At 38.7% G+C, this 27,540-nt stretch overlaps 1 protein-coding gene and 1 long non-coding RNA gene across 9 annotated transcripts in view; one reads left to right on the forward strand and one right to left on the reverse strand.

Annotated features, from left to right (window-relative positions):
• Positions 1-516: 516 nt before the first annotated feature.
• Positions 517-20,130, reverse strand: CBLL1 (Cbl proto-oncogene like 1). 4 transcript variants are annotated; one of them, XM_058523215.1, is made up of 6 exons: positions 20,006-20,130; positions 13,025-13,192; positions 8,874-8,974; positions 8,390-8,473; positions 6,931-7,004; positions 517-4,027 (listed from the first exon to the last, which is right to left on the reverse strand). In XM_058523215.1, exons 1-6 carry the CDS (start codon positions 20,052-20,054, stop codon positions 2,992-2,994), a joined length of 1,512 nt encoding a protein of 503 aa, XP_058379198.1. In that variant the 5' UTR covers positions 20,055-20,130; the 3' UTR covers positions 517-2,991. The 4 variants fall into 4 exon arrangements, with proteins under 4 accessions (XP_058379198.1, XP_058379216.1, XP_058379206.1 ...); XM_058523233.1 differs by lacking the exon at positions 20,006-20,130 and adding an exon at positions 18,991-19,093 and having other exon boundaries at positions 8,874-8,971; XM_058523223.1 differs by lacking the exon at positions 20,006-20,130 and adding an exon at positions 18,991-19,093.
• The window catches only part of LOC131392938 (uncharacterized), a 49,195-nt gene continuing 40,761 nt past the window's right edge, over positions 19,107-27,540 (forward strand). The window contains exon 1 of one of the 5 annotated variants that reach the window (XR_009215811.1): positions 19,107-19,353. This is a non-coding gene — a long non-coding RNA (uncharacterized LOC131392938). The remainder of the gene's footprint in view (positions 19,354-27,540) is intronic. The other 4 variants (XR_009215812.1, XR_009215814.1, XR_009215815.1 and 1 more) reach the window with 4 other exon arrangements.

Genomic DNA, 27,540 nt, shown 5'->3' on the forward strand with positions numbered 1-27,540 from the left:
AAAAGTATATTTTTAAGTACTTGTTAGTTTTTTTCATGTACTCATAAAGCTTTTTCAAAAATTTTACGATACATAGGACTATAAGGCTTTTCCAAAAAGATGTATGAAAGATACTCTTGCAGTATGTCTGGCAGAACAAAGCATAAAGCAGCCCTGTATACTTCATACAATCAAGTCACTTATTCTGAGTTTAAAAATAGGTTCAAATATGTTTTCCATTTATCTATTTCAGTGGTATCTAGTTAGTATTTATACAATAATTTTGAGCAAGTGGCTTTTAAAGGGCAAAATGGATATAAAGAGTTTTTCATGGTCTTGGCAACTAGTATTTCCCCCAATACTATATTATACTGTGAACAAGCATGCCACTGAAGAAATATTAACATTCAACTTGCCGGTTTTATTCTCTAAAAAAGTTAATCTAATTGTACTGTAAATGTTTTATCAACATAAACACAGAAAATTCTGCATTCTCCCAAAGGTATCACCATTATGTAAAAATTCATCTAGGCAAAATAGTATTGATGCTTCCATTTTATTGTTTTTAAGAATTAAACTGCCACCTCAGTAGTCTTCAGAGCAATATAACGAAACATACATACATTTAATTTAGACTCATGTCCATCATAGCTTCCAAGTCTTCCCTGAAATAAGGCTGGAATTCACATCTTTTTCCTTAAAGAAAGAAACACTAACAGGAATTTTGCTTTCTACCCACCCACCCTCATTCAAACTGGATGAATTCAAGTCTAACACCATTTAAAAATTTTGTCTGCTACAACACATTCATCTGATCTGCCTCCCGCATAACATATATTTCTTAAACCTAACTGAAAATAAATCATTTTTTAAAAAGCCTACGAGAATTCTCCTACCATGTGGAATTTTATGATACTAATTTTTTTGTTCAATACATAGGCTAAGTGGTTTTATACCAGTCAACTCTAGTGGATTTCAACAAAAACAGGAGAGCTCTTCATAAATAGTTGAGAAGCTCTAAAGTGAATTTGGCTATTTTCTTATTACATGAAACAAAGAATGGTATTGGATTTTCAGTAGTAATATTTTAACACTTCCTAAATAGGGCGTGAAAGGGAATCAAGTTTGCACCAGTCTGAGTACCTACAGTAATATAATAGAAGCACTTACCACCGCCATTTCACACTTTTTCACTCCCATGCTTCTAATAACAAGAATTTCTCACTAGAAATATTGCATTAACACTGGACTCTCAAACTGCTAGGTATGAAAAATCACTTACTTAACTTAAAAAAAAGTGTATTAGTTATTTTCAGCTGGTCAAAGTTGAAATGGCCATTTATATTATGTCTAACTTCAGCTCTAAGTTCATAGATGACTTTGCATCCGATTATCCAAGATGAGAAATTGTTTTTCCTGTACCTGACAGAATTAAATGGTAAATTAGCAATCAGTTCACCCTTTGTCAAAAAGAAATATGTTCTAAATTTATACACTACAAACTATTTAATAAATGATATCTGCATACTACACATTTCATGTTTATATTATGCACCATTTTAGGGGAGAGGAAATACTTCACAGGGGTTTATTCAAAGGATATATAATAACACCCTAAGAATGTTGATTTATACATATGAGCTCTGTATAAACTGTAAGTGGTCATCTTAGCTGGACTGTAACAAGCCCCCTATAATGCAAAAGCTGACTCTAAAGGCACCTTATAAAGCACTGAAATTCACAATTTAGTCATTACTTTTCTCTTCTCCAATACAAAATCATATGGTAGTCTTCACTGTTGACGCCATGCTAAAATGTTGCAAGTTTTAGACTGTTTAACCAATAAAAGGAACAGAAAATGATTAATAGTTTTTAAATTTCAAGTTAGAGAAATAACCCTTATCACACAGTAATGAAACCTGAGCAATGCAAGTTTGTGATTACAATGTCCTTCATTAATACAGTATTCAAATCCCTCCACAGCATTCAAATTACAGTTCAAAACCCAATAAACAAGAACCCACTTAAGCAGAGAATCAAGCTCTACTACGAAATGAGAAATTATTTAAAGCCTATTCAGCCCTAAATATTTAATGAGCAGAGCAGAACACACTTTATCTAAACACCATTTAAACAGTTCTATAAAATAATGCTACTTAAGATTACTAAGGGTGGTGCATCATGTGATTCCAACCATTTAGTAAAAAGCATTAACAAGTGACAGCATCCCCAACAGCTTGGAGCCTGTAGAGTTAATTACTTTGGCCATTATCTTTTCAAATATTTAGTAATAATGCCTTTTAATATTACAAACACAAATATATCTTAGTATACTGGAATTCCAATGTATTTTGGTGCTCCTGAGGCTGCCTAAAAAGGAAAAGGCATCCAAGTGAAGTGCATTATATACTTAATATACCTCAAAATTTCAGTGCCTAAAATGTGAAATAATTCTCTACCATTTAACAGTCTGCCTTACAGTAAATTCTAGTAGATTTTTACTTTCAGGATTTTATTGTAACTTTCGGAAATTAGTGGTAAAACATATGGTTTTAAAAAACAGTATGTGGCTGCACTTAAATTCACATAAAAATAGCATTTTTACAACCATATTGAAATTTAATCCTTTTACACAGGTTAACAAAATGTATCACAAGAAAAACTAAACATTGGGTTTAACAAAAGCAATACTTTTGAAAGTGGAACAATGAAAATTTTTTTTTCAACTTTTTTACAAATGGTCACCTCTGGGTCAATTTACCACTCTAAGGGAACAAAGTTGTTAAAATATAACTGTGCTCAACTGAGCCACTTATCTGCACTACAGTATAGTACTTGAAATCAATCCTAAGGTCAAGATTTAAAACCATTTTAAGAGACAAGACCCTAAGTGTTTTACAGCCACCTCAGTTAAGAGGTGCTTTCCCTTCCCCAAACAGTCAAAGCTGAATTAAAAGATTGACTATACATAAGTTTTTTTCCTCATCATATCTTCAGTTCAAAATACTATAATCATTGGTAATACGGTCTATATCTTGTCTGATCTGGATGATGTGGTCCAGGAAGTGGGGTTTGAGAAGGCGGACCCTGCATTCGTGGAGGAGGTGGTGGCCCTCTTGGTGCAGGCCATATACCAGGACTCATTCCCCCTGGTTGTGTAAATGGAGGGCTCAGAGTTCCTTGATCTTCAGTGAACTGGGGTAAAGAGTTAGGATTATAATGGTGAGGAGGGGGTGCAGTTACAGGTGGACCACCATGTTGAGGTGGGGGAGGTCCTGGAGGAGGATGATTCATATAAGGTGGCATCTGGGCAATAATATGTCCAGGGGGAGGGGTTATTGGTGGTGGAGCAGAGGTCATTGGTGGAGGTGGAGCTTGACTATAAACCAAGTGAGGAGTACCTGCAGCCTGGGGAGGATGTGGCATTGGATGGCTTATTGGTGGTGGAGGAGGTGGGGGTGGTGCATAATGTTGCTGTGGAGGCATAATATGATGAGGGTGCGATACCACTGGTTGACCCTGATATTCAGGATGATGGTGAGCAGGTGCTGGGGCAGGAGGTGGTGGTTCTCTAGCACCTGAATTTGAGTCATCCTGAATAGGGACAGTTATTAAATTGCTGTGTTTTCTTGTTGAAATACGAAAGGTTTCCTGACTGACCGAACGAGGTGGAGGTGGAGCCATGGACAATTCTGCTGGAGGAGCACGAATATCCTCATGTGGCTGATTATAGTGCTCATGTGGCACGTGTTGCAAAGGAGGTGGTGGCATCATGATGTGCTGCTTTGGCGGAATATGGCTCATGTGGTGCTTGTCTGGCGGCATTATAAAACGATCAGGGATTTCAGCTGGTGGTGGGGCAATAGGAGGATGAACATTTTCAAGTGAAGCACGGGTAACAGGTTTTCCAGCTCTCATGTGGCGGTGGTTGATATGAGCCTGTAAGTCTCTCTGAGACAAATATGTTCTCTTGCACCCTTGAACAATGCTACACATGAAGAGAGAACCTCGTGTACACTGCTCAATTCGCTGCACAGGATCACTACAGCTAAATAAGAAGGGGAAAAAAATTGATTTACTAAAAACAGACTATAAAAATAATGCACTTAATTTCAAAGATACGCCTATTTTTAAAATTTGTTATGGAAAATATTGCAAAAGTTCACATTTAAAAGTTATAGTTACTATAAGAGAACCTTTAATCTTTCCCACTCTGTTGTCTGTTTGCTATTAAGCAGCATCAGCATCTCTATCAACCTCAGAACTCTTAATACAAGAAAAATTAAGTGTTTATCAAATAGAATATGTTTTAGGAAAAGACCTTCTTCTTCCCAAGACCTCGAATTTATCTGACTGTCTCAAACAATTCTATGTTTTGCATCCATTTGCCAAAAAACCAGGAAGGGCAAACCAAAGGATGTCACAATCAGGAAATTTAAACTTGCACAGTATTTATTCAGCAATCAGTATTTGCTAAGCAAATACTTAATACTAAGTGGAAGACATTAAGTAGAAAAAGCTGCAAGGACTACAAAAATGAATAAGATCATCCTAATCATCAGGATTCTTAACATCAAACAACATAAACAATTTAAATTCAAACCCTGACTGAATCCCTGAGCTGAGTCCCTTAAGAAAGGGATCTTTCTGAATTGTAGACAAATTTACTACTAAAGCGTTACACACTCCTGCCTTTCTACATTGTAAGCACTAAATTTAACTAAGCATTTTCTTAATGACTCAGGGTCAAAATTATAACTATTCTTCATTCATTGTATTAAATCCACTCTTGCCTCTAAGTCTTCTTGAAATAGTGGAAAGAGAACTGAACAAGGAATCAGAAGAACTGGGATCAAGTAATGGCTCTGTAGCCTTAAAGTCATTTAATCTTTTTGTTTGTTTCTTCATCTGTAAAACGGGGTTAAACATCTACTTTACCTAACTCACAATGTTGTTTTTTTTTTTTTGTGAGGAAGATCAGCCCTGAGCTAACATCCACGCTAATCCTCCTCTTTTTGCTGAGGAAGACCGGCCCTGAGCTAACATCTACTGCCAATCCTCCTCCTTTTATTTCCCTTTTTCTCCCCAAAGCCCCAGTAGATAGTTGTATGTCACCTTCTTAGTTGCTGTACGTGGGACACCGCCTCAGCATGGCCGGAGAAGCGGTGCGTCGGTGCGCGCCCGGAATCCGAACCCGGGCCACCAGTAGCGGAGCGCAAGCACTTAACCGCTAAGCCACGGGGCCGGCCCCCTCACAATGTTTTTATATCTACTTCACCCTACTTAAAAGAGTATCCTTAAGATAAATGGCATAATCAAGGTGACAGTGTTTAATCACTAGTTAAGCACTATACATGTACAGATATAAGTTATTATCATTGAATATATGTGTCATATCATTTAACACTATATTAAATGGCTCTATACTCTTGATTTTGAGTTGTGTCTATATTTCCATCTTTGCTGCAAGGCTGGCACTCCTTGATACTAGTAGGCTTCCCTTTAGTGGCCATTCGGCACACTTCCAAGATTTTCTTCTAATTGGCTATAAGCTCAGAAATAGCTCCACAGTAACAAGATGTGAGGCACTTTCTCTTGGGTGATTAAAAGCAGTAGTATATAATATTTACATTAACTTGGGTTGCCATTTCTTCACTTTCTGATCTGGGTTTGTTAATCAAGATAGGCTTATATTCTAAAATAGCTAAGGGCCAACCAGTAAGGTGTCTACTAGAGTTACATTTAACACCTTGAAAACTAAATTATCTTTTAAATATTATCATTAGAACATTTATATAAGAAAGAAAACCTTTTAATATCCTCTACATAGTGTTTTATAACATCTAAAATCCTTTTTTCCAATGAAATAATCAAATTTACTATATAATTTAAAGTGAATGTAAACTGCGTTGGAAAATTAGGCACTAGAGAAAATTAGGCAAACAAGTGAATATGCACTTTCAATTTCATAACTCTCTCAATTATAATTGCAGGGAGAAAATATTCTTCAAATCCACACTACAGATTTTATAATCTGTTAAAGGGCTAATAAAAATATGCCAAGAGAATTAGTTGTTATGACTCATCCTTTCCCTCCCAATGATCCAATCTTCCTACACCATAAAAAGAAATCATCCCTTACAACTGTCCATAGCTTTATTATCAACCAATATCATGAATCCTGGGACAGCTTCTGATACAGGTTATAAGGAATACAGGAAGCCTACAGTTGTTCCAAGGAAGTGTCTCTCAAAGCTTTTCTCAAGCCTTCTATCAGGGGTTCTAAATTGATATAAAAATTCCTAGTTTATTCTAGATCCTTCAAGCCTATTCAAAAATGAATCAATATCAACCAAGATCTCTAGATCTTCATAACTTTTGAGTCAATGCCATGATGGTGTTCTAAGATAAACTCAAGACATAACAATCAGATTTGAACGCAATAAATAAGAGCTTATACTTACATAGCACTTACTCTGTGCTACGCATATATTAACTTATTTAATTCTAATAATAACCCAGGGAGGTAGGCACTATTATTAGCTCCATTTTACAGATGAAGAAACAGCCTATATCACACAGCTAACAAACGGCAGAACAGGGATTTGAACACAAGAATTCTAACTCCAGTCTGCTCTCAATCACTATGCAATACTGGCTCTCTCTAGTATCCCATCAAAAAAAGAAAATAACTGTTTTTGGCTTGTAATGCTAATTTTGTGATAGCAAATATATTTTGTCATTTTGGCCAATCTGAACTGACAGGTAACAGCTACCTAGCTCTATCCTAAGGAGATGGCTAAGACCAACTGTGGGCTCATAGAGAAAGATCAGCCATGTCTACACATTTGACATTCTGCTGCTGGCTTACACCACACCCTGACCTTTAACCTAGACTATAACTCATTATATCACAAACTTTCTTATTTAAAAATGTAATGATGATCTTACCCTGGACACATTTTATCTCCCTTTTTTTCATGTAAAATAGCACAGTCATAGCAAAAAACATGCTTGCATGGAATCTGTGAACAAAAACATATTACAGTTAAGCACAGAGCAACTTCAAACATTTCCATAAAAAAATAACAGTAAGCACAGTAACCTAGACATGGAAGGCACTTGAGAACTGTTTGTTAAAATGAACATTTATTAAGTACTAATTATAGAAAAGCAACAGTTGACCTTTTTCAGTCACAAAGCCCTTTGAGAATGGGATGAAAGCTTTGGCCCTTTACCCACTAAATGTATACATGCACCTCTGCTCACACTTTCTGGAGGTATAAACCCTGGGAAGTTCATCCATGGTCCCTAAAGGTTAAAAGCTCCTGAAGAAGAATACTGTAACCATGTTTTATCTTATCCTGTTCCTCCAGACACTATTCCAAAGCAGTAAAATAACAACTATCTCCTACATTTAATATAAGTAGCATTTTTCCCTGGTAGTCTTAAGTTAATGAACTTATAAAAATCTAAAAATAAATCAGAAGTACACAGTAAAATGATGTTAGACCATTTTAAAACTCACAGTCCATTACTGTTATCTAGCTATGTTATACAGCAAAGCAATAGTGCACAATCCATGCCTTCTATCATCACAGATATATTATTAAATTCAATTTTTTTCAAACACAAACGTAAAACTATCTTTTTTTAAAGGAGGATGTGTCAAAATTACTACAAGGGCCGGCCCAGTGGCGTAGCAGTTAAGTGCACGCACTCCACTGCAGCAGCCCCGAGTTCGGATCCCGGGCACGCACCGACGCACCGCTTGTCAAGCCATGCCGTGGCAACATCCCATATAAAGTAGAGGAAGATGGGCACAGATGTTAGCCTAGGGCCAATCTTCCTCAGCAAAAAGAGGAGGATTGGCAGATGTTAGCTCAGGGCTGATCCTCCTCACAAAAAAAAAAAAAAAAGCAAAAATTACTATAAAATTACAGTTAGACTTGTAATTTTTTTTAGTGATTAGAATTCACTTCTCAGAAATTATAAATATTATTTTTAAATTCAGTTTGACATTAAAAATTATAGCCTTCAGAAATGAATAACTGATTTTATTCTCTTAAACAAGAAAAAAACATTTTTCCTTAATAAACTAGAATGTTAACTAACAGATAGCAAACAGTCCAAAGAAATGAGTTTTCAGAAGTTTATTTCCTTAATTAATAAATATTTTAAAAGCAATTCAAGAATTTGTCAAGGTAATTATATTAAATGCATATTATCTGAAAATTTCCCTTAGCTATTTCATACTTATTTCAAATGTCACAAACTTAGTCATTAAACAATGACTTATCTATCTACTAAATGACTAAAATCTATCTACTAATCTATCTAAAATTTCAGAATCCTACCTCTAGGCAAATGTTTACATCTACAAAACCGAATTTAATTTAGTTATATTTACCATTCGCCCATAGATTTTAATAGGCAATCCACATTTGTCACAGAAATGAACTGGTGTATCATCCTTTTCACCTAAGATGTTTATCTGTTGAAACAATATAATTAAAATTTCATTTTTAGACATTTCTAAAAATTATATCTATAATTTACATAATGAATTGGTCAGTATTTTATAAAAGTTGTTAAAACAATTAGAAATAAAAGTTTCTTGGTATAATCTCCACATATTCCACACCATTAGCTGTATCACCATTACTTTGTTTGTTTTCTTAAATAGTGTTTATAGTCACTGATTTTACTTGACTTTACTGAAAATTACTTCAGATTATTTCTGGAAATGGTGAAAATATGGTATTAATAAACAAATGATTTGTGTGTGCCAAAAGGCATAGCTACAATAAAAGTTCATACCATTCTTTATGTATTCTGAATTGTTCTAATAAAATATGTTATTGTTCTAATAAAATTTTTAATTTTAATTATACCTGAAAGTCCCAAAAAAGGTGTCCAGGAAATCTTCGCTGATTTCCAAACAGTTCGCCCCCTTTACAGTCATACCGTTCTTCTTCATTATAATCAAATCCTTCTGAGAAAAGAAAGTGTTACCTATTAACTTTTCAAATCTTAAATTCATTTTTGAAGTACATGTACACGGCAAACAGGCCTGTTCACTAAAAAGCCCACCTGATGCCTTTCAAAGCTTGTCTAAGAACAAGATAATCAAGACTAGTCTAAAACATCAGCTAGAAACAATCTTGGCAATCATCTGGTCCAACTCTTACTTCATAATTGAGAATACTGCAGTATGGAGACCCATAATAACACACAGAAGATTAGTGGCAGAGCCAGAAACAGACCTCAGATCTCTTCACTCCCATTCAAGTGCTCTTATTAATTCACCAGACTATCTTTAGTATAAAACTTTACTATTTACATGCTTATTGCACAAATTTTTAAGATACTGATCACTATTTATTCTAATCTATCTAAAAAAGTGGTGTCATGCTGCAAGAGGTTGATTTTATTACCAAAACAATATCATGAAAACATAAAGAATTCTGCAGATTTTCTTATGACTTAGTAAATTAGGTATCCTCTCCTTCTGCCTTAAACTGAGCCTGATTTTAGAAAAAACATATTCATACTTCATCCTTTCAATTACAACCTCTCCCTGGTTAATCACCCAAACAGCAGAAGCCATATCATATCCACTTACAAGTATCCTCCCCTACACTGCATATATCAAAATCAATAAACTTAAGACAATATGAAGATCAAATGGCCTCAATTTCTCTGACCTAATTAAAAAGTTGATGATAATCCTCTCATCTCATGCAGAGGAAAAGAACAAGTGAAAAGTCTGATGGGGAGTCTAGGTAGAATCCAATTACCTAAAGTAAAGCTGAGAAGACAAATCTATCCCTCCAAAGTGCCAGGCTTCTCACGACTCTTGGCCCTAGTACTGGTAAACAGAGTAGCCAAAGCACACATTTGTAACATTTGTAACTCCACCCACAGGGCTAAACTACAGCACCTGTGCACAGATGGACACACGGACATGGGGACACGGACACGGACACACACACACACACACGCAAGAATTTTTTGAAGCTGATATAGACACTCCAGTGTACAGCTATCTAATTACCTCCAATACAAATGTGGAGTTCAAAGGGCGTTCTTATAAGTTACAAATGAGTGACTCTAGGCTCTTATATGGCCCATTTATAACTTATAAAAGCTGGTGTCATTTAAAATTCAAAGTAAGGAAAATCAGTTTTTCCTATTTATCTAAAACAAAAAATTATTGAGCACAACAGCCAAGGAAATTAGGATCACTATCATTTTTCAGAGTAGTTCAACCTGCCCCCAAAAATCAAATCTTTAGGGGAAAAAAATAAATTTTTTTTTTTTTTATACCAGAGAGGTAAATCTGAAGTATCCAAAAATTATCTTCAGCCTTAGTCTGCCCTATTAAGAGAGAGACTGGTAACAGTAGTTTCCTCTAGAAAAGGGTGTGGGCTGGGGGAGAAGGGATGAAGGGATACCTCAAAGGAAACGTAGAAAAGCGATTTTAGCTTTTGGATTTATTACAACAATAATTTATTTTTACATTCCTGTGTAGTGTTTAAAAATTATTTAAAAAACAAAAAGGCCGGGGCCGGCCCCGTGGCTTAGCGGTTAAGTGCGCGCGCGCTCTGCTGCTGGCGGCCCAGGTTCAAATCCCGGGCGTGCACCGACGCACCGCTTCTCCGGCCATGCTGAGGCCGCGTCCCACATACAGCAACTAGAAGGATGTGCAACTATGACATACAACTGAGGCTTTGGGGAAGAAAAAAAGGAGGAGGATTGGCAATAGATGGAGGAGGATTGGCAATAGATGTTATCTCAGAGCTGGTCTTCCTCAGCAAAAAAAAAAGACATCCTCAGCACGGCTGTCAGCTCAGGGCTGATCCCCCTCACCCAAAAAAAAAAAAAAAAAACAGAAAGGCCAAAGAGGGGTACCATAGGTTATAATAGTGCAGCAGCAGCCCTAAGTTACTAGTACCATGATTTATAATATTTGAATTCAAATATACCTGTTTAGGTGGAGAGAGATACCCTACAATAAAAGGAACCATAACATAAGGTATAATTAAAACAGTTTGATTCTAAAAAAAAAAAAAATAAGCAGATTGCTGGAATACAACAGAAAATCTTAGAAATAGACACAAATACTTTTAGAACTTGAATATATGATAATGGTGGGATTCCTATTTAACAAGGAAAAGACAGATTACTCAAGGGTTGGGACAAATAGCTAGCTGTTTTAGAGAAAAAAATAGAGCCAGACTCCACTTTTTTTTTTTTTTTTTTTGTGAGGAGATCAGCCCTGAGCTAACATCCGCCAATCCTCCTCTTTTTTTGCTGAGGAAGACGGCCCTGGGCTAACATCTGTGCCTATCTTCCTCCACTTTATATGGGACTCCGCCACAGCATGGCTTACCAAGCAGTGCGTCGGTGCGCGCCCGGGATCCGAACCAGCGAAGCCCGGGCCGCCGCAGCGGAGCGCGCGCACTTAACCGCTTGCGCCACCGGGCCGGCCCCTCCACTTTTTTTTTTTTTAATAACCAAATACATATCTATAAATGTTCCAAAGCAGGGGTCAGCAAACTTTTTCTGTAAAAAACCAGATAAGTAAATATTTTAGGCTGTGTAGGCCATATGGTCTCTCTCAATTATTCAGCTACGCTATTATAGTGTGAAAGCAGCCATAAACAATATTTTTATGAATGGGCATGGCTGTGTTCCAATAAAATTTTATTTACAAAAACAGGGCCAGATTTGCTGAGCCTGTACTAAAAAGAAAGATGAGAAAACTTTCATACTCACGGAATACAGGAAAGGCCTTTCTAAGAATGTCATAAAACCCAGAAGTCGTAACAGAAAAGACTGGCTATCTGACTACATAGAATCTTCAAGCTTCTCTACAATAAAAATTTTACATACAAAATTCAAAAGACAAATGGGAGATAGGCACAATGTATGACAAAGGGCCAATTTTATTAATTTACAAAGAACTCATAAAAATCAAGAGAAAGACAACCAAACAGAAAAAACAGGAAAAGGATATCAACGGGTAGATCCTAGGCAAAAGAAATGACCAATTCTACGAAAAGATATGCAATCTTACTTGAAGGAAAGTATATCAAAAGAAAAATTTTTTAAAGTTAATAGTACCAATATTGGTGTGTAGGAGTATAAACTGATGTACTTTTTTTGAAGAGCCATTTGATAATATCTGTTAAATTGTAAAATGCAGTGTCTTCAACAGGTTTTAAAATGCCCAAAATTCATGCAAAGTTTAAATCCTACAAAGTACACATACTAAGCTACATGTACAAGGATATTTATTGCAATATTGGTTTTTTTGTTTTTAATTAACGTAACATTGGTTTGTAACATTAAATAAATTACAGGTGTACATCATTATATTTCGACTTCTGTATAGACTACATTGTGTTTACCACTACAAAAGTCTAGTTGCCAGCCGTCACTGTACACATGTGCCCCTTTACCCATTTCGCCTTCCCTCTATCCCCTTCCCTCTGGTAACCACCAATCTGTTCTCCATATCTATGCAACATTGTTTTTAACAGCAAAAAATCAGAAAAATTGTTAAATAAATTATGGCATATCCATAAATGAAGTACCTAAACCTATCTTCCTAAATGAGGTACCTGTACATACTGCTAAGGCAAAAGCTCAAATGCATCTTACATGAAAAAAGTGTAGTTATACATAAAAAAGTAACTACAAAAAAGTCGTAACAGATTATTTTGGAGGAGAAGGACTGTGGAGAGAGAGGGACAACTTTTACTTCTAAACATTATGCTTTCTGCTATATTGTTTACTTTTTTTACTTAAGAATAGGCAGTGTTACTTTCAACAACAAAAGAAACTAAACCAAATATATTTATAAAGGGAGAGAAAAGTATGACATTCCAAAATGAGATGTCAAACCAAAAGATTGAAGAATAAAGAGAGTATGCAAGATAAAAAAAAAAGTACCTATAAGTAACTAAGATCCCATGGGCTATTTAGTGGAATCGGATACACGAGAAAGACTTTTGGACCTGCTGCTTAAACAAATTACCTTCATCCCCAGGTGGAGCCTTGGCAGGCATCCTGTTCACAGTCCTTGGAGTCCGAGGCGCAGCTTTGGCTTTGTTCCCTTGTTTGGAGATGAGCTTTATAGGAATTCGTCTTCGAACATCAAGACCACCCAATGATCCAGAACTGTTAGTGCCTTGTAACTCATTGTCTGTTAGAAAAAAAGTTGTAATTTCTTTTAGTTTTACTTTTTGAAGAGTATTCTGCCACAAGCAACACATCCAACATTATCAAAGTTTGAATATCTGGGTTCTGATTTTAATTATGTTAAGTTTAAGTACTAATTTTTTCTATTCTGAATAAACTATTAAAGCAATGCTTTTTGAAACATGGAACCCTTTAAAAAGTTGACAAGTTACAGAACCTCTCCCTAAAAAAAGGGACTATAAAATTTTCCATATGATCCCAGAGGAGTTTATAGAAACACAAAACTCTTCCTAAGAACCTCTGTCTTGAAGTAACTATAAGAGATTTTTAAAAAGAAGAAAAAGAAGAGTAACAGGGAGGATAAGGAGAAAAGAAAGAAAACCATCCCTATCTCCATCAAGCATGCAAAGTAGGCACTCATTAATTTAGTTAACAAAACCTCTATCAGCACAATCAATAAAACTGGAAACAAAAAACTAACACTGACAACGGCAAAATTAAATAACTTGAGTTTTAAGGAAGGTGATTATTCCCTTAAGGGCAAAACATTTCTTCTAAAAAGCATTCAGGAATATAGTAAAAATTATTACACCATTTACTACTAGAAACAGATGATCTTGTATTTGTGCTGTAACATTTTTAGATACACACAGGTGAGTGTGCTCTTAGCATTGTAACAGGAAATCACAGTTTAGGAGGATGCAAGGTTTCAACTAGGTCTAAACAACTGACCCTTTCTCAGCCCCTGCTTGTTATCAGTTATGAAATAAGTTAACTCACTTCATGAGTAACAGTAGCATTATTTCATAGAACTGACTCCATTTGAAGCTTAAAAGTCACCTTTTTTCAAGTCTATAACAAGATATTACGATACAGAAAATATTCACCTACCAACTAAAGACAAAAGGAAATGCCCTAACATAGGAAATGCAAATAAAATAATTTTTTTAAATACTAACGTTTTAAACATGTCAAGTTATTGAACAAGGCTTTGTAACTGCTCCTGCAGGAGACAGTACAATTGAGACTCATAGCCAAACTGTCCACATGAAACTCAGCAAAGCCAAATTCAAAAGCAATAACTTGGTGGTACTAATGACCTCCAAGGCTACTAGGATTACAGACACATGTTAAATTCACACTGATTTTGCACTCTTTCTGAACAATATGCAGAACAAAATTCAAATGTGGTCTTTAATAATTAATTTAAATATCTTCCAGGGTAATTTCTACTATTACCTTTATAATAGCTAATCCTTTAAAAAATTCATGGAAAAACGATTACATGGACAGCTAAAATCTTGAGTTAGGATAAACCCAATTTGATCAACTTTCATCACTTTACCAAATGTATTAGCAAGCTGAATATTGTATTTCTTCTGCTTTCACTCTAGCTGCTTATTTATGTAAAAGTACCTACAAGCAACGTAATGGCCAAAAGACAGATATGACAGGATGAATTTTTTTTTTGCTCAAGAGGTATTTCTGATTTTCCAAAGAACTAAAAGAGCAAGTTGTTGTAGACAGATTAGTTAACAGTTCAATGTTGTCCTTCAGAAATTAAAAGGACTCAACATGGGGCCAGCCCCACAGCTGAGTGTGTACAGTTCCACGAGCTTCACTTCGGTGGTCCAGATTCACGGGTTCAGATACCAGGCACGGACCTACACCACTCGTCAGCCATGCAGTGGCGGTGACCCACATACAGAATAGAGGAAGACTGGCACAGATGTTAGCTCAGGGCAAATCTTTCTCAGCAAAAAATAAATAAATAAATAAAAGATAACGAATTAAAAAAAAAGGACTCAACAGGTTTACCTTGGTGAATGATCAAAATACCAACACTTCATTGCTACAAGTCCTTTTCACAACACCTGAACACTTGAGGTCACACTGCTGCTTGCACAGCCTACCACGACTTTCAAGAGCCTGCGTGTGGCCCCTTAACACCTTGCCGCCTACCTCACAGACTGCAAGTTTATAAACAAAGTACAGCATTTAATAGTGTGACATCATTCTGCGTTTGTCTTGGGTTTGTTTTTTTTTAATTAAAAATCAAAACATACGGCACAATTTCCTTTTGAATATGCCAACTAAAAACATAAAGCCCATAACAAAAGTCCTTGGATATTATACACAAAGTGAGAACTAAAGATATAACTGGCCATTTAAGGTGAATCCACTTTAAAAAGGAATAACACTTCTATATAGTTTTTTAAAAGATTTATTTAGAATTTTATCTTGGGGCCGGCCCCGTGCTTAGCGGTTAAGCGCACGCGCTCCGCTACTGGCAGCCCGGGTTCGGATGCCAGGCATGCACCGACGCACCGCTTCTCCGGCCATGCTGAGGCCGCGTCCCACAGACAGCAACTAGAAGGATGTGCAACTATGACATACAACTATCTACTGGGGCTTGGGGGCGGGGGAAGGAGGAGGATTGGCAATAGATGTTATCTCAGAGCTGGTCTTCCTCAGCAAAGAGAGGAGGATTAGCATGGATGTTAGCTCAGGGCTGATCTTCCTCACACAAAAAAAAGAATTTTATCTTGAATTAAAGGAACCAAGAAATATTTTACAAAATTTAGGTTACAGTTACAACTAAGTGCTAATTCTTAGAACGACCAAAGAATGAATCAAGTGTTAACTGGGAGTTTCTTGGAGTAATTTTTCAGGCAAAATTCTGTTAGACCATCATAGGATAGCCTTCATTTTATGTTTGACTTTTTCAGCATGATCACAAAATGAGTCATTTTTGCATAACATTCAAGGGTTATGTAAATTTCCCTAAGGGTCTCTCTTAATTCTTTGATATTAAAATCATTCTTTTAAGATGCCTATCCTGTCATAATGTTTTCAATTAACTGGCTAACTGGCATTTCCTCACTTGCCAATGATTTTATTTGTGATTTAAATAGTTATCAAATTCACGTTTATGAATGTCATGAAAACTTTATTCTTTTGTAAGGTTTGTAATCACAATCAATGTACAGCATTGATACTGTTTCCTGATATGAAACATGAAAGACACTGACTTATAATGAAATTAACTAATGAATAGAAAAGACACTAATGTTAAGGAGCAGGGATATCTGACCAGGAACTAATTTTTTAAGTGATCAGCTCATTAGTGAATATTTTCACGTTAGGATGACTTATTTTCTTAGGCAACCTTTTAACTTAAAGAAGCAGGATACTAAATATTCAGATACACACCCACCCATATTACAATTTCCTAACATAACATCCTCTAAACTGTGGAAGGGGCTTGACTCCCAATTCCAGTAATAGGCTCAAATGAGAAATATTTTGCTAACATTGAATGTTTGCTACTCTAACATCAAGATTGCAGAAGTTCAATTCTATAAAATTTCCAAACACCAAAGTTCCTCAGAGCCTGGTTCTTTCTAGGCCCTCTTCTCTTCTGTATTCCCTTTCCTTAAGTGATCTCATCATCCATTCTCATGCCTTAAAATATTACCTATGTGGTACTAAGTCCCAGATCTTTCCTTTGATTGCCACTTGACATCTCCCCTTGTATGTCTCAATATACATCTCATACTTAGCAGTCCAAAATCTTGTTTCCCAATTCCCACCTCTACACCTTAAAAAAAAAGAAAAGCCTCTTTTTCTCCCCAAGTTTTCCCCAACTTAGTAAAGGGCACTAACCTAGCTGCTCAAAAAGAGATGCCAGAAATCCAGGCGTCTCTCCTTTCTTTAACATACTTCTGAACAAATCCATCAGCAAGTGTTTTGAGTTCTACACCAAAATGTTTATTGAATCTGCCAGTCCCCTTTTCACTAAACCAAGCTACCTTCACTAAGTCAAGACTCCCTTCTGGTCTACTGCATCCACCTCCTAAACTGTCTATTTTCTATTATTCTTTCCTCCCTCTCTTATACCATTCTCCATAGAACAACCTATTATATTTTTAAGAGAGATTATGTTCCTCCTCTACTTCTGTTCAAAGGCTTCATATGGCACTTAACATAAAATTCAAAACTTTACCACGGCCTTCAAAGTCTTACACAACCTGACTCCTGCCTTCCTTTCCAATCTCATCCCAGGGCTCTTTCCCTCATGCTAATTAAAGCTGCAGCCAACTGGTCTACTTCAGACTCTTCTTTTCCTACTTCAGAGTCTTTGTACAGTCTGCCCTTCATATTTGAGAATTCCACACCCCCAGATTCAACCAACTGTGGATCCTGTAGGTGCTTATGTTTATGACCCGCGGTTGGCTGAATCTGCGGAAGCAGAATCCCGGGAAACAAGGGAGGACTAAGGGTGTTGAGTGTGCGCGGATTTTGGTATCGGTTGAGGGGTCCTGGAACCAATCCGCCCGTGGAGAAAACTAGGAACGACTGTACTTGGCTGGAAATGCTTTCCTCCTGATTTATTCCATGGCTAGGTTCTTCTCATCCATCAGATCTCAGCTATAAATGTTACCTTTCCAGAGAGACCTTCCCTGACTATCCTCTCTTAACCTTCCTCCAATTAGTCTTTACCACAGCACCCGTTTATTTTCTTCAAAGCACTCATCACAACCTGTAAACATTTAGGTTTTTTAAAACCTGTCTATCGGGCTGGCCCGGTGGCTTAGCAGTTAAGTGCTCCCGGTCCGCTGCTGGTGGCCTGTGTTCGGATCCCGGGTGCACACCAACGCACCACTTCTCTGGCCATGCTGAGGCCCCGTCCCACATACAGCAACTGGAAGGATGTGCAGCTATGACATACAACTATCTACTGGGGCTTTGGGGGAAAAAAATAAATAAATAAAAATTTTAAAACCTGTCTATTGTGTCTTCCCCAATAAAATGTAATTTTCATGGGGACAAGGACTCAGTCCGTCTTATTTACCATTCCATCATTCCATTTCCAGGTCTGCAGATATTCAGCACATGCTATAAGTTACATGTTGACTAGCACTCATTACATATACATAATTATACAATTAAGTAGATATATGAACTAAGGATATCTTAACCAATACTTAATACAAGAAAAAGCCTTTTTTCCCTACTTGTGATATAGCTCGTATAACTGTACAGAGCACTTTCTAACTGCAAGCGCACTCACTCAACATCCAAAAACCACAAGAAAGCAAAAGCTAAAAAACACATAACAAAGAGTGGAGCCATTCTTACTTGGAGAAAAGAATATCTTAATTTTAAGCTCTCCTTTGTAAATGTCCCCAAATGATGCGTAAGGACCACAGCCGAAGCGCGGGGCATGCTTTGCGCTTAGGCAGAAAAGCTGCTCCGAGTATGATTCCGAAAACCATATTCGACCCCATTCTCCCACCTCTAGTCCATAAAGGACCGGACAGACAATAAAGACCGGCGGTGAGCAGCGCAGCACCCGCCCAAAGCCGACTAAGGCAGCAGGAAGTCTCCAACCCACTCTCGCGCATCGACTCCCACCGTAAGGAGGCTTCCCCCATTCCGAAACTGGAAATCTACCCGCCAGTACCCATACGTAGGGCAGAGCGCCCGGGAGGAAGAAGAGAAGAGCCAGCTCTCTCCTCCCCACGGGCCCGCGCCGCCCGCCGTCCCAGCTCGGAGCTCAGCAGAACCAGAGAAGAAGAGGCTGTTGCCGGCACGGAGGCTGTGGGTATCACGCCGGAGAGTAGGCCGGGAAGTAGCAGGCCCTTGCCGGGCGCGGGCAAAGCTCTGTGCGATTTCTTTCTCACCGCCACACCCCAGTGCTGTAGGGCGAGGGTAACCCCTCTATGCCTGCTGGGCGACCAGTCCCAGGCTGGCCAAGGGGGCATGGAACCGAGACCCCCACTGCCTCCGCCTCCTTACCAGTGTGATCCATGATTCGGCTCGCAGGGCACAGTGGGAGCGGAAATCAACTGCGCCGGAGTCGCAGCCAGCGCGTGCGCGCTACCTTTCGGAGCCCGCCAGGCGGAAGTGTGACCAGGTTGCCCGGGCTTTAGCCTGCCAGGGCCTCCTTCTCTGGCGTCCGCTACACAACTGCGGTGAGGGAGTCAGGCATAGTTCGGGCAGAAGAAGAAAGAGCGAGTACGCGAAGAGCTTTGATGTCGAGGTTACTAAGGTTTCTTTTCACGTGCTTCGAGAGAAAGAAGCCTTTTAACTGTGGAGAGAGACCCTCGGGAACGGGGGAGAGGGAGAGCAGTAGTAGCCGGAGGAATAAGCTTGCGACAGGTAAGGCGGCCGCCCGCCCCCATGGAGCGTTGCCTTCTGGGACTTGTAGTGCGCCGGGGCCCTGGAGCCGGCCGCGCCTACTGCGCAGGCTCGGCCGTTGGGCTGGCCTCACCCGGGCGGGCGGAGTAACGGTTTGGAATCCCCCAGAGTGGGCAGGCGCTGTCTCCTCCCCCGCGGTCTAGGAAAAGTGTAAACACGCGCGCTCCGAAAGGCGTCCTCCAGTGGGAGGTTGCCCAGGGGATGCTGATCTGCGTGGAGCTCCCAGCCAGAAAGAAAGGCTCGACTTTGCTTTGTCGTGACGAGCTACACAGACCCACGCAGAGCAGACTTGGTATCTGCCCCCGTTCCCAGCGCTTAAGTTTCTAACAGTTGAAACATGTTTATAATGCTTAAGTAGCACTCCTTTTCTAGAGAAAACGCCTGTGCTAGGGACCCCCAGCACACCTCTCCCGAGGACTGGACGCGGGGCTGGCGGGAGGGCGCGAGCGGCGCAGCCGTCTTGCTAGGGCCCCGCGGGCGGTGGAGTGCAGAGCGGAGAGAAGGAGCGGGTAGACGCGGAGCGGCGCACGCAGAGCTGAGGGCTGCCGGAAGGGAGAGGCTGAAAAGGAAAGGCCCGAAATGAGGAAGAGAGAGTTACCGCAACAGGCAGTACCTAGTTCCAGTTCTTGGTCCCAGGGGTTTGTGGTTGCCGCTGCTTTCATCGTCCTCAGCCAAAACAAAAGAAAAGTGCCAAAGGGTGATTCCTGGGGACCTTCAGTGCCGCCTCCAGCGCGTGAACTCGGCGCATTTGCGTCCACTGCCTTCTCCAACCTTTTACACTTGATGCTCTCGGATGAGAAGAAAGGAGCACAATTAGTGGAAAACACAAGCTTGGGAGTCAAGGGATTTGGGTTCTATTCTTGTCGTCCCTTGGTGACGACATCATTACCTTGGGTTATTCACACTTTCAGTGCCAGTGTTATTAGATCGACAAGAAGTGATTGTATTGACCTCCTATAGAAACGTTTTCACGGTACTGAATTCCGAATAAAGTGTGTGCAACGATGTGCTACATCTGTATGGTTGTATAGTAACAGCTTTGAGTAATAGGATCAGTACTATAAGTGTTCTGTGTTATTTGGTGAATATGTTACTGGAGTGTTTTAAAAGACTTTCCCACTCTGCCGCTTTGTAAACAAGTTTTTAGGTACGTTCACAATTAAAGACAATTGTGAATCAAAGTTAACCCTACTGTTGTCAAAATGTAAATTTCTGTGTTACTAAGTGGTTTTCAAGATGCTTTCAATTGCTGGGCTTATTTTTTGGTTTGGAGGTTGGGGGAAACTTAACCTTTCTCCCATACTTTCCTGTTTCTCTAAAGACAGTGTTGATATGATTGGGTATTTTTTCACCAATTTGGGTTGTAAAAGAAAGAAGGAAGTGCTCTTTTTATTTTTTCTATTCTCATATTTAGCCTGTCAGCCATACTTCAGATTGATGCAAATCCAGGTTCAGAATAATATTGTTAGTGTCTGCTGATTCTAATATGTAAAGAATTAGAATAAAAAAGAGCCTTCAGACTGTATTTTACATAATTTAATCTGTAAGTCAGAAGTTTTGTCAGCATTTTATGGTGCATCAAGTTCTGAAAATTTACTGAGGGAAAACTCACTTATTTTAGATTTCCTGTTGATAAAATGTTCGATAAACATTTGCTGATTTCATTTGACACCTGTTGCTTTCATGCATTGCTCTAGCCTCTGTGCTCTATATCCATTTCCCCTTAACTGTAGTTGCCTCACTTTACCAGTGCAGTGGCAGCAGTGTGACAAATTAATCCCTTTGCCTAAATTGATAAGTGACACTGTACATAGACTTATATTTTATTACTGCACTCTGGTATCCATTGTTGGTGACCCGTGTGCTGTACTCAGTCACACTTTCTTTTCTGAAAGTGGACTTTCATATTTATTTTATAACATGGTACTGTCTTGAGGTTTATAAAAATGAACTGTCGTTGTGACGGATGATCTGAAGCCCTGAGGTGCATAGTTTCATCTTACTGACAGACCATCTGATAGCCTATGAATTATAAGCTGATGTTCTTGAAGGTGTCTTAATAGCTTTCCATTTGTATAGCACTGTTTACATTATGAGAAAAATAGGCTTTGTGTCAGAGGCCTTGTTTCCCCAAGAGTTTGTTTGAGACTCCTTAGGACCAGATCAGGACAATAACCTTCATCTCCTTAATGCTCTTTCAGTTGTATCACACGGTACTCACTGATACTGCAGAAGGCAAGAACTGGGTAAATAAAGATCCCTACCTGAAGGATCATACAGGCTAGCATTTATAGAAATAATTTAAAACAAATATGATTAAATTCGAAGTGTTTTGAGGGAATACAGTGCTACCTCCATTCAGAGACAATAATGAGCAGTAGGACTTAGTAGTTAGGTAGGCTTTACGGAGGGGTTGAGCTGAACCTTGATGAACAGATAGGATTTGGAGAGGTGGAGAGCAGTGAAAGAGGCATATCAAACAGGAAAGAGCAAGGGTGCAGAGGTGAGAACTGTTATAGCTTCTATTGAGGACAGTGATCAGCTTGACTTGTACTGTTGATCCATGTTTGGGAGTATTGAAAAATAAAGTATGATTGTAGAGAACCTTGAAAAGTAAGATTTCAGAGTAACAGTTAAGAAGGCGCATATAAACAAAACCTAGCATGGTGTATTCATGTAAACAACGTAATTCAGCAAGAGATATTCAAAACCAATGAGCAAAACTTAAATTGGGGGGGCGGGAGGGGGGAGTGGCTCAATACTGCTAATGTAAGAGAAGAACAATTGACCAGGAAGCCAGAGACCTCTGTGATGGCTGAAACGCCGGCAGGTATGCATGAACTGTTACTTAGAGAAGAACTGATCAGGAATGTGTCCACTATACATTAAGTTTGAGAAGTAGAAAAGGATGGGAAAGGCAGTGGAAATGTAGTGGTTAGATGTATGGCCTTGGAAGTTAAAGACTGTGGGTTCCAAGCCCAGCACTGTCATTTACCAGAGACTTTAGGCATATTACCTAATCTCTGTGGCTGGCTCACTTCATTTGTAAAATGGGGATAATAGTACCTACCTTTAGGGTGGTTGAGAGAACTAAATGTTGTTATCTATGAAAAGCATTTGGCACCCTCTGGCACACAGTAAGCTGGTAAATGGTGTTACTATATTCATTGCTTCTTAAGGTGATAATGAAAATTAAATGAGATAACATAGCAGCTGGCACATTATTAAATGACTATTAAATGTTTGCTGCAATTTCATTATTATTACCTATAGAAATGGTTTGGAGATAGGTTTTGAAGATAGGGTCACTAGGGCTGCTTTGGACTTATTAGCCTGCTGATGCAGACTCAAAGCAAGGCTCTTTGACTTCTCTATGTTGGAGTCAATTGAGTGATCTGCCCTCGAGCTGGGTTAGCAAGCTTAACTCCAGCCCCACGTAGTCCCAGCTTCCTCCTCTCTCTACCAGCTCTTGAAACTGAGCCCTAGCGTATTACCATAGCCAAGCCTTATCAAGTATGGCAGCCGGCTTTCCAAACACTATCAAAAACTGGGCAAGAGACAGATTCACGGAATAAGGAGGAAGTAAAGACTACAAGGACTGAACACTGCAGGTTGAAGACATTTCCCTACTCATCCTTTGAGGCCTGGCAATATACGTACTCATTTGGATAGGAGTCCTTTGATCTAGAGAGGGCCTGCAGCCTTCCTTCTCTTCTGAGAATGACATTTTGCAGTGTGTATCCTTTGAGGTGGATACCTCTTGCCCCTCCCTGCAGCTCCTCTGCTAGAGAAAATTGCCTTGTTTCTTCTCCTTACGTTTCTATTCAGCTCACACCTGAAAGAATGCTTAGGGTAGTAAACTGCTGTAAGCAAGCAGTCTGTGATACTGTTTCCTAGACTTGAGAAAGCTTTAGTCCAAGGGCTTCCTGACCCTATCCCCAGCTGCCACTCCATGCCAGTTGGAAGGGATTTTCAGGTTTCCCTGGTATACTTGGTTTGTAAATAGGCCCTGTTACTGTTTAAATAAATGTCTCTCACTATCAGAAATATATTTTACATCATAGCCAAGTACATTAACACAAATGCATATACATACATATAAGTATCATGAAACTATACTTAGCCTTACTGTATGCAGTGCTCTCTGCTATTTCTAGTCTGTCCCTTTAAAAACAATGCTGGTTATGATTCACTAAAATGTCAAAGTACACTAATGGCTTGGAATTTAAGTTTGAAAATCTCTATTTTATATCTCCCATGGTGTTTTGAAAAGCTTATACTATTCTAGAAATGTCTGAGCAAAAGGATAAATCTTAGCACTGGGAGGACTTAATCCTTGTGTGGCTGTGCAAAGAGATGATAAGGAAGAAGATAGATATCCAAGACCAAAGAATGCCAGGAAACTCAAGAATAAGTCTACTTGAAGTTTCTTTCCTGTAATTGGTAATAACTCCTTCCTCAGAACTGGGTCTCAAAATGAACAAAACAATTTCTTGGCAGTAGATTTAACACCCATCTGTCCCTCAGTTAAGGAAAATCCTAGGCATGGATTTGCAGTTCTTACTCCCACCTTAAAACCTACCTACCCATAAGGCACCTGCTCATATGCTGCTTTCTCCACCAAGCCTTCTGTGACTCATTCTTGCAACAGGTAATGATATATGTAGTAGAGAAAGAGCCTGAGCTTTGGAATCAGGCAGAACTGGGTTCAAATCTCCACTCTCTCTGTGTGATAGTGGGCAATTACTTAAGCTCAAGTTCTGTATCAGTAAAATGGGGATAATGATAACTTTCCTTGCAGAGTTGTCCTGAAGATCAAAGGAGATAACATCTGTGAAGGCTTTTATTGCTTGCCGAATAACAGGCTTTCAATAAATGTTCATTTCCTTCATTCCTCTTGGTAATTACTGCCCCTTCAGAACATGCAGGCACTGTGTTTCTTTTAAGACATCACTCTACTTCATATTGTAGCACCTTGCTTTTTTTATCCACCCTACAAGACAGGCTCCTTGAGGCTAGGGTCCATGGGTCATCCATATTTGTATAATACACAGTATTGAGCAGAAGGTGCTCCACAATGTTTATTGACTTACTGAAGAATGTCATCAAAGATAATATGGCCCTATCAAAATAAACATTTAAAACTTTTGCACACAAATGAAGGTGGTGAACAACTAGATAAAAGCTTACAGTAAAAAATAATTATAGGAGGGCACTGACCACTAGGATTGTAAAGAATTAGTGACAACGTGTTACACCAATATTTAGAGTTCATCCGATAAAATCAGCAAAGACTATCTAATGTCAGAAGGCAGTGGCACATGTGTTCAAACATGAAGGAACTCGAGCAGCACAGCATGGCCGAGCTTTACTAGAGTGAGAAAAAAACTCTTATGTGTGAGTGAGTGTTTGAAATCCAGGTATTTAGGAGAGAAATTAAAATTTAAAACTAAGAAAGTGAAAAACTGTGGTGAATATTCAAGCGTTTGTTAGTGCTACTGTTCTAGTCACTTTGAATATATCAGTGAGCAAAGCAAATAACGCACCTTGCCTGTGTGAAACTTACATTCTAGTGAAATGTTGTTGTAGTTAGTAGATGTTAGTGCCATTGAGTTGATTCTGACTGCTAGCGGCCCTGTGTAGAGCAAAGTGGAACCCTGCCCAGTGTTTTTGTGCCATCTTCTCACCTTCTGATGCTGTATCAGACAGTGCTCCACTGCTATTCATAGAGTTTTCATGGCCAATTTTTTTCGGAAGTGTGTACTCAGGTCCTTCTTCCTAGTCTGTCTTAGTCTGGAAGCTCCGCTGAAACCTGTCCACCATGGGTGACCCTGCTGGTATTTGAAATACTGGTGGCACAGCTTTCAGCATCACAGCAACACACAGCTGCCACAGTGTGATAACCAACAGACGGGTGTTGTTCCCTGACTGGGAAACAAACTCAGGCCTCAGCAGTGAGAACGCCGGATCTTAACCACTAAACCACCAGGGCTGGGTAGTGAACTATAGCTGGTTTAAATATATAACTTTACTAATACTAAGAAACTATGGAAATTATGGTTACAGAATACAATGTGAATGTTATAAACCTAAACAAAATAAATATGTAACTTAAAAATTGTGAATAGAGAGGACAGAAAGCATGAGTACTAATTTTTCGTGAATCATCTACCTTTACTGTGTAAAATTGAACAATAGTTAAAAATGTTAAGAATAACAACTCCAGCTTCTGGAAGGTTTTAATAATTTCTTAACCTAGAAAAAGCTTTTAGAAAGTAATACCCCTCGTGTTAAAAAAATTTTCTTCTTCATGTTCTTTTGTTGTATCAAATTCAAGTAAAATTAATGAAAATTATAATATTTTCATTAAAAATAGCATCAGGTATAATCAGGGTCTAACCAGAAACTGCTTGACGTATTTTCAGTGAGGGAATTTAATGCAGAGAATTGGTTATGCAGGTAATGGAAGAGCTAAGAAGCCAAATATGACAATGAGGTAACCCAGTGATTAGTGTAAGAGCCAGAAGCCACTGAGCCCTTAGGCTGAAGGGACAAAGGGAGAAAGCAGTGTTACCTGAAACAGGGGACCAGAAAACAACTGCTGTGAAGAATATACGCCTGGCTTCTCTCTTTCTCGTACCCTCCAGTCTCCCATCAGTTTCCCACTAATTGACTCCAGTCAGATGTCAGCCATCGCAGGAGCCAGGGAAATGCAGCCTGCAGGGATCAACCCTCCACAGTACTGACAGAGCCGAGACAGGCCAAGCAATGGGCACACAGGGCTTGCATTGAATATAGAGTGTTATTTTTATAGAAGTGTTGCTGCCTGTCTGCCTGTATAGATGTATAGAGAGATAGCTGGACATGCTGTTCACCTGGTGTTAATAATAGTTATTTGTAAATAGACTGATTTCAAGTGATTCTTGCAAATTTATCTTTGTATTTTTCTGCATTGTTTGAGAATTTTTTTGGATTTTTAAATTTTTTCATCCACGTGTTTTGATGAGCTGTACCATTAATGAACATAAGTTTAAAGCTATGGTAAATTTAGGCAGAATTCTAGAATTATGAACATACAGTATTTTTCAGTATTATCACCATGTTACAACACTTTAACTTCAGCCGTTGATAAGCTTTCTGATTCCATTCAGGTAAGTTTAAATTAAATCTGAAGCCAATTAATTATGCATTTGTATTTCTGTAACAGCCTTTCCCCCATTTCCTTGGTAAATATTTCTGTATAAATCTTTTTGAGAAAATAAAGTCACAATGCCGTTATCACATCTTAGTCTCTTTAAAAAGTCAATGTCATGGGGAAAAAATGGTAAGAGGACTTTTCTAGATTAATAAGACTAAAGAATTATAACAACTAAATGCAATGCTTGAAGCTTCATTGGATCCAAATTCAGGGTGAAACAGCTATAAAAGATATTGGGGAAATTTTAATATGGATTGGCTAGAAGATGATGTAAGGGAATTATTTTCTTATGTGTAATAATGGTATTTTAGTTAGGAGATGCATGCTGAATAGGAGTAGAATATCATGTCAGCAAGATACTTTGAACAAAAAATTTATAGCTAGATAGGCATATAGACTATATGTAAGACAAATATGGCAATTAGTGAATCTAGGTGGTGGTATACTGTTGTCCCCTTCTTTCAACTTTTCTGCTCTTTAAGATACTATATAATTGGGCCGGCCCCGTGGCTTAGCGGTTAAGTGCGCACGCTCCGCTGCTGGCGGCCCGGGTTCGGATCCCGGGCGCGCACCGACGCACTGCTTCTCCGGCCATGCTGAGGCCGTGTCCCACATACAGCAACTAGAAGGATGTGCAACTATGACATACAACTATCTACCAGGGCTTTGGGGGAAAAATAAATAAATAAAATTAAAAAAAAAATACTATATAATAAAGATTTGGAAAAAAAAACTCTAGACAGACTCATTTGCAGTAATAAGTATAAACAAAAAAAATTAAGTGTTGTTATAGACTGAATGTGTCCCCCCAAAATTCATGTGTTGAAGCTGTAACCCCCAATGTGATGGTATTTGGAGATGGGGCCTTTGGAAGGTAATTAGGATTGGATGAGGTCATGAATGTGGGGCCCTCCTGATGGGTTTAGTATCAGAAGAGACACCAGAGAACT

The sequence above is a fragment of the Diceros bicornis genome, chromosome 3 (genome assembly GCF_020826845.1).
Source record: "Diceros bicornis minor isolate mBicDic1 chromosome 3, mDicBic1.mat.cur, whole genome shotgun sequence".
NCBI classification, from domain to species: domain Eukaryota; kingdom Metazoa; phylum Chordata; class Mammalia; order Perissodactyla; family Rhinocerotidae; genus Diceros; species Diceros bicornis.

Bases quoted from the DNA above. Each gene is read 5' to 3' on its own strand.
- CBLL1 (XM_058523205.1), bottom strand. From the start codon at position 18,956: ATGCCCCCTTGGCCAGCCTGGGACTGGTCGCCCAGCAGGCATAGAGGG. The intron at 13,193-18,655 runs GTACTGGCGGGT...TTTTTCTAACAG, and splicing joins GCGCTCTGCCCTACGTATGG to ACAATGAGTTACAAGGCACT. The intron at 8,474-8,873 runs GTATAATTAAAA...TTGTTTCAACAG, and splicing joins ACCTTTTTTGGGACTTTCAG to ATAAACATCTTAGGTGAAAA.